This window comes from Polyodon spathula, chromosome 7, assembly GCF_017654505.1.
Source record: "Polyodon spathula isolate WHYD16114869_AA chromosome 7, ASM1765450v1, whole genome shotgun sequence".
In the NCBI taxonomy this organism is placed as follows: domain Eukaryota; kingdom Metazoa; phylum Chordata; class Actinopteri; order Acipenseriformes; family Polyodontidae; genus Polyodon; species Polyodon spathula.
Window position 1 is genome coordinate 26,902,368 of NC_054540.1, and position 6,286 is coordinate 26,908,653.

Genomic DNA, 6,286 nt, shown 5'->3' on the forward strand with positions numbered 1-6,286 from the left:
ACTGAAATCCCCTTTTCAGAATGCATTCCATTTGCACTGTGTATTTGTTTTTTTAACTGCTGATGCATGTAAATCTGCTTTAATGCCAGAAAAAGTAACTTAGCAACAATGTAACAAATTCACTAGGCCAAAAACATTGAAACTTTTTGTTAGCTGCAATACACTTCCCAACAGGTGTCTAATTAATGATGAAAAAGGCTGAGCAACTATTAGGTCGATGCGATACACAGTTAAAAACTACACAGTTGACTTTAGATGAATGCCACTGTGTGTAATTTGATTATTTTTTACTTCAGCCATTAAAAATGGTTTCTGGAAAATAGAAATGAAAAAAACAAGACAGGAATAAGTCTTTGCAACATTCCACTTTCTCATTAATAACCTTAAAAAAATACCCTGGTCAGATTTCAAAAACCCAACTGAGTTTACTAAACCATATAAAAAATTGTTCTGAGCATTGCTGCTGTATTTTAAACCTATTGTAATACCTAAAAAAAAATAGCAACTTCTTACTTATTGATAGAACACTGCATTGCAAGAGAACGTGTTAGCATTAAAAAGGACCATAAAACAAATGTTTTTTTTTTTTTTATTATTATTATTTATCCTTTTTTATTATTATTTGTTTATCAGGGACACATACAATTATAACGTAAGTGTCACTTGCATGACACAAAATACACTGTATTTTAAATTTAGTAGGCCAATTTCCATAAACAGTCCCCACAAGAATTTTGGCATGCTCTCGACTCATGGAAAGAACAAAAAAAAAATCACGTTTCCATTGTAGTTTAGCACACATAACCTATGTGGACATGCGTTGGTGGAAGAATTATTAAGAAGAAGAAAAAAAAAACGGAGCAAGTTACAGACTGGATGTTAGTGCTTTGAGAATGTGGCCCCAAGGTAATAGACGAGGTCTCACCTAACCCTCATACTCCTGATATCTAACCATTCTGTCCATGCTCCAAACAAATAAACACACAAAAAAAAACATGTGACAAAGCCGTACGTAGTATTACTGGTACCTTAAACACAACACTAGGAACATTATTTCAACAGTTACTATTTTCAATATGAATCATGTGATTAGTTTTTTTTTTTTTATGTTATTTTATTTTATTTTATTTTTATAGCACTGTGGATAGTGAATATGCACATCTTCCGAATTTTTTGGCTACAGCCTGGTCTAACTTGCACAAATGACAACACGCGAATTTTGGTATTGCCTTTAATACTTTTTCGAAGTATGGGCTTGGATAAATGATTTTTGTACCAGTACTTAATAGACACAGGAATTACTCATGCAATCGTAGCCAATAATTCAGGCAGAAGTACAATTTCCAATAACCTATTAATTCGTGTAAAGCACGGTCTCTATATTTATTCTCAAGCATCTACTCTAGCAATACATCGTTATGTTAACACTGTACAGTCAGTAGTCAACTTTTTTTTTCCATATCAAACTAAGGGATACATTATGTCACTGGATTATTGTACAACGTAGACTGACTTCAAAGCAATTTTGATAACCATTCGTTATATAATGATATGACTGATTTATGTTGCATCACTTATTAAATCATTTTGTGACGCATATCTATTTCAAAATTCAGGTGTCCCAAACAAAAATAACGTTGTTGTGCTTGCATTATAAGAGAAAGTGCATTATGAATTAAAATCGATGTGGACTGGGGGCAGGCCTGGGTCTTTATGAAAAACAGACCACCACGCTGCAAGTGGGAATTTTCATCCGGCTTGATTATGAAGAAAAAAAACAACAATAAAGTTAATCTGGTCCTCACCTGGTTAAGTTCATTTTCCGCAGCTATCCTCAGATTAGGGTCTATGGTCCCTTTAAGAGCCTGGATTATCCTGTTGGGGTCCATTTATTTTTCAGGGTAACGGCAAACTGTATCCTGCAATTCTTTTATTTTCAGGGTTCAGGAGGACTCATCCACTATGTAACTGACAGCCCTGCCCATTTACCGATAATCAGCAAGCGGTGGTCGCAATCACAAAGGAAACAACGTTTTACGACTGATGTTTGGCGGCGCTCTCATGGAAGGAGACATTTTGTACGTAAAAAAGCAGCTGTACGGCACTCTTACCAAGCTGTTGGCATAGCCTTCTGAATGAAATGTGTAAGTAAACTAATCAGTAGCCTACCGCACAGAGAGTTAACTATTAATTTCAATCGAGATAAAATGCTTGCATACTATAATGATATTACACAAATATTCTATAGCACTTCAAACAAGGTGCCATGCCAGTAAGGTGCACCTTATATTTGCAAGATTTGATCAATCAGTCTTTATTTTATGTAACATCTTTCATAGTGGACCACCATCACAAAGCGTTTTACAAGATGCAGTGACAACAAGAAAATGCATAATACATGATACAGTTATAAAAAAAAAAAAAAAAAAAGCATAATACATTAAATACAGTGGAAAGTACATAATACATGATGTAGTACATTAAATACAGTGGAAAGTGTATAATACATGATAGTAACAATAGGTGAAATAGTAGCAGCAATACAGCAGCTAATAGCAAATATCAGGCTTAAAGAGCATGGAAAGTAAGAGTGAACAGGTGGGTCTTGAGAGTTGATTTAAAGCAAGTGACGGCGGGAGCATCACACACCAAAGCTGTGAGAGAGTTCCAAAGAGTCAGAGCCATGAAGCTAAACGAGTGTTGTCCATGTGTGGTGCACTTTTCCTTGGGGATAACAAGCAGGCCAGAGTCGGAGGACCTCAGCTTGCAGGCAGGGATATAGCGGGTCAGCAGGTTGAGATACTCGGGGCCTGTGTGATGAAGGGCATTGTAGGTGAGCAGGAGAGTTTTAAAAATAATCCTGAACTTAACAGGTAGCCAGTGCAATTGGGCAAGTAACTTGGTTTGCAACATTACTGTGTCCAAGCATAGAAAACAGACTGCATGCGTCCGAATAGGTAACCATACAGGGGAGACAGGTTCCAGAGATTGGTCAGAGAATAAACAAACTGGGCTTCACTGTGGCTATCCTGTATTTTGCTGTACTACAACAGATCTCATTTATGAACGAAATTCATAAATTTCGTAATATGATTGTGCAATGGTGCACATTCCTAGACACAGTAATAATATTTTTGTCTTAGGTGGTAAACTAATAATTACAGTAAAATTCCAAGAATGCTGATAAACCAGTTTATGTAAATCTGGAAACGGTATAATTATCTTGATTTGTTATTCTTTGTGGTCTTAGTTTTGGTTTCTATTGGTAATATGGATTATTATGATTAATTGTGCTGTCAGATGTGTATTCAAAAAAGTGTAGCTGGGGACAAGTATGTGCATGTTGTGCACCAAAAGCGATACCTCTTACTATCATGGGGCATATGAATGCAGCAGAAAATGCATTAGCTTTCAACACATCTAGTTATCTTGTGATCTAATGATAATCTCACGGCTAACACATTTAATTTCACATTAGATTGATTTAAAAACAATACAAATACTTTTTAAACGACGTTTATACAGATAAAAATACTTCACTTTGTACAGAACAACATCCACAACTTGAATAAATGTGAGAGTTGATTTAGCATGTAAAATCAAAGTTTGGTTTCAATGGAGTCCCGGCCGCTCATGTCTTAAAAACGCTACTGATTGGCGTGCAGGGAAAGTTATGCAAACTTGGGTCGAATCCCGTTTGTGCTAAGTTGCCTAAGGGCCCAAGGGATGTAATGCATTATTATTATTAGTATTATAATTATTAATTAATTTATTTATTTATTTATTAGCAGAAGCCCTTATCCAGGGTGACTTACTATTGTTACAAAATATCACAGCACAAAGTATCATGTCACAAAATATCACATTGTTTAATATCACATATCACATTACAGATAAGAGCAGTTATAATGTACAGTAAAATCAGTAGAAAATATGATCAAATACAACTAAGAGGAAAAATAAAGAATACAGTAAATAATTCCATTCAAGAAGTTTGACTAAGAGCAGCTTAAAAAATCTTCGCTTATACGAGTAAAGTCCATTAAGAGCATCTAATAAGTACGATAAGTGGATGAGAACAATTTCAAATAAGAGCAATTACAAAAAACGTGAATACAGATACCTAGAAGAGTAAAATCAAGTACAAGATACAGGAAGTAGTTAAGAGCAGTAATAGAACACGGCAAGGTTTGGATCAGTTCAGTGCAAGTGGAAGCTGATGCAAGTACTGGTACAATTGGGTGCCATGTTGTCCAGTACAGTTGAGAGTTGTGAGGTTTACAGATGCTGTCTGAACAGGTATGTCTTGAAGAGGCGCCGAAAAGTGGTCAGGGACTGGGCAGTCCTGATATTTGTTGGTAGGCCATTCCATCACTGAGGGTGGAGAAGGAAAGGGCTCCAGGGGGGTGGGGGGGGAGTGAGGGGGGGGGGGGGGAGGGGGGGGGGGGTGGGGGGGGGGGGGGGGGGGGGGGGTACAGCTAATCTGCTGGTGATGGAGGAGCAAAGGGGGCAAGAGAGGGTGTAGGGAGATATGATAGTCTGGAGATAAAAGGGAGCAGAAAGGTTAAGACAGCAATAGGCGAGTAAAAGAGTTTTGAATTGGATGCAAGCAGCAACAGGGAACCAGTGGAGGGAGCAGAGCAGCGGTGTAGTGTGGGAAAAAGGAGGAAGGGAAAAGACAAGGAGAGCAGCAGAGTTTTAGATGAGCTGGAGCAGACAGATAGTAGAGGCAGGGAGGCCAACCATGAGGGAGCTGCAGTTGTCAAGGCGGGGCACTACCAGGCCCTGAACTAGGAGCTGTGTGGAGTAGTCGCTGAGGTTAGAGAGGAAAATTGTCAGTTGGCAAGTCATCACATCACACTTCTCCAACCATTACAAGAAAGGTACTTGACAAGGGACAGTCTAATAGTGGCCTCTTAACACAAGTGGTCTCAAAAGAACGCCCATAACTTAGGAATGTTCTATTTGTCTCTGACAGGCGTTCCTGTAATTGTGTATCTTACATACATTGTAAAAGCTAGAAGATATAACATGAACAAAAATAGAAGAATATTCATTTACAAAGCTAATTATTTTGTGAAAGTAATGAATTCTTGCCTGTCTCAGGTCACACAAAATGTTTTAAATCCTTTGCAAAATTGCAATGCTTGTGTCTGCCTTCGGTTACGTGTTGATTCATTGCATAATGAAACCAACGCCATCATAAGCATAAGATCTTTCTGGATTATCGTGCACATTGTTTTCATAGGCTTATAAATATGGCTTGAATTTTTCGGTTTATTTTCTTTTTAATGGTTTGCCTTCAAGTCTTAAGCTGCTACATCCTAATTAAGAGAACATTCTGTTAAATTAGCAGGAAAGAACAACACAACAAAAAACAAACACAGCAGAAGCTACCTAGTTCCCAGGCAAGCATGAGAATGAAATGCAAGTCAAAGTAGCATCTGGGGGTAGTGATTCATTTCATTGCTTGCTTGTGTTCGAACAATGAAAATGGCGAAACTGAATCTGCAAGTCAATCAGGACATCAAGGTAAAAAGAAGCAACTTTGTTTAGTAATTAACAGTTTAGTTAAGATATTGAATCAGCTCAAAACAGCCACACATGAACAAAAATATAAACCTAAACTTCAAGCCCTAGTTCTTTTGGTTTCAAAAAAAGATGTATCTGTTTTTCTAATGCCGAATTTTAAATCAGTTTTTATGGCACTTAAGGTCTTTACAAGTTTAGTAACTTTAATTTTGTTATCTAGGGAGGACTTCACCTTTTCTCTCTTCCTTTACAAGAGCACAGATGAAAGACAGCTGTAATGACTACCGCATCCCTTCGAATTTAGGACATACCAGTTAACCATATTCCTTACATTAACCATGTGCATGGGTGCTTAATACAGGTTTGAGTCCGTTGCTGGGTAAGAGAATTGTGGTCGCTTAATACAGTTAAATAAAAGCACAAATACCATTGTGGTCGCGTGAGCATTTGCCAGTTTTGCTGTACAACTCAATATAGTACTAGGTATTGTATGGATGACCATTCATTAATAACAGCGCAGTGTATTGTGCACTCATACTTTGAGCATTTCAATACAATAACCCACTGAAATAATCTATTAATGAAGCTCACTTAATTCAGAAGTAATATTATCTGGAGCTTGTCCCCAATGAATCTCATTCGTCTGGCCAGGACTTTCTGTGGGGAGTTAAAGGATAGCAAGAGGAGTGATTATTTTAAGAAATACCCAGCTAAAACATGGAGACAAAAAAAAAAAAAAAAAAAACACAACACA

General features: G+C 37.3%; 1 protein-coding gene across 2 annotated transcripts in view; it reads right to left on the reverse strand.

Annotated features, from left to right (window-relative positions):
* Positions 1-1,983, reverse strand: part of ipo8 (importin 8) — a 29,141-nt gene extending 27,158 nt beyond the window's left edge. For both annotated transcript variants that reach the window (XM_041255147.1, XM_041255146.1), the window contains exon 1: positions 1,806-1,983. In XM_041255147.1, the coding sequence (XP_041111081.1) occupies positions 1,806-1,889 (84 nt within the window). In that variant the 5' untranslated portion in view covers positions 1,890-1,983. The remainder of the gene's footprint in view (positions 1-1,805) is intronic.
* Between the last annotated feature and the right edge of the window lie 4,303 nt (positions 1,984-6,286).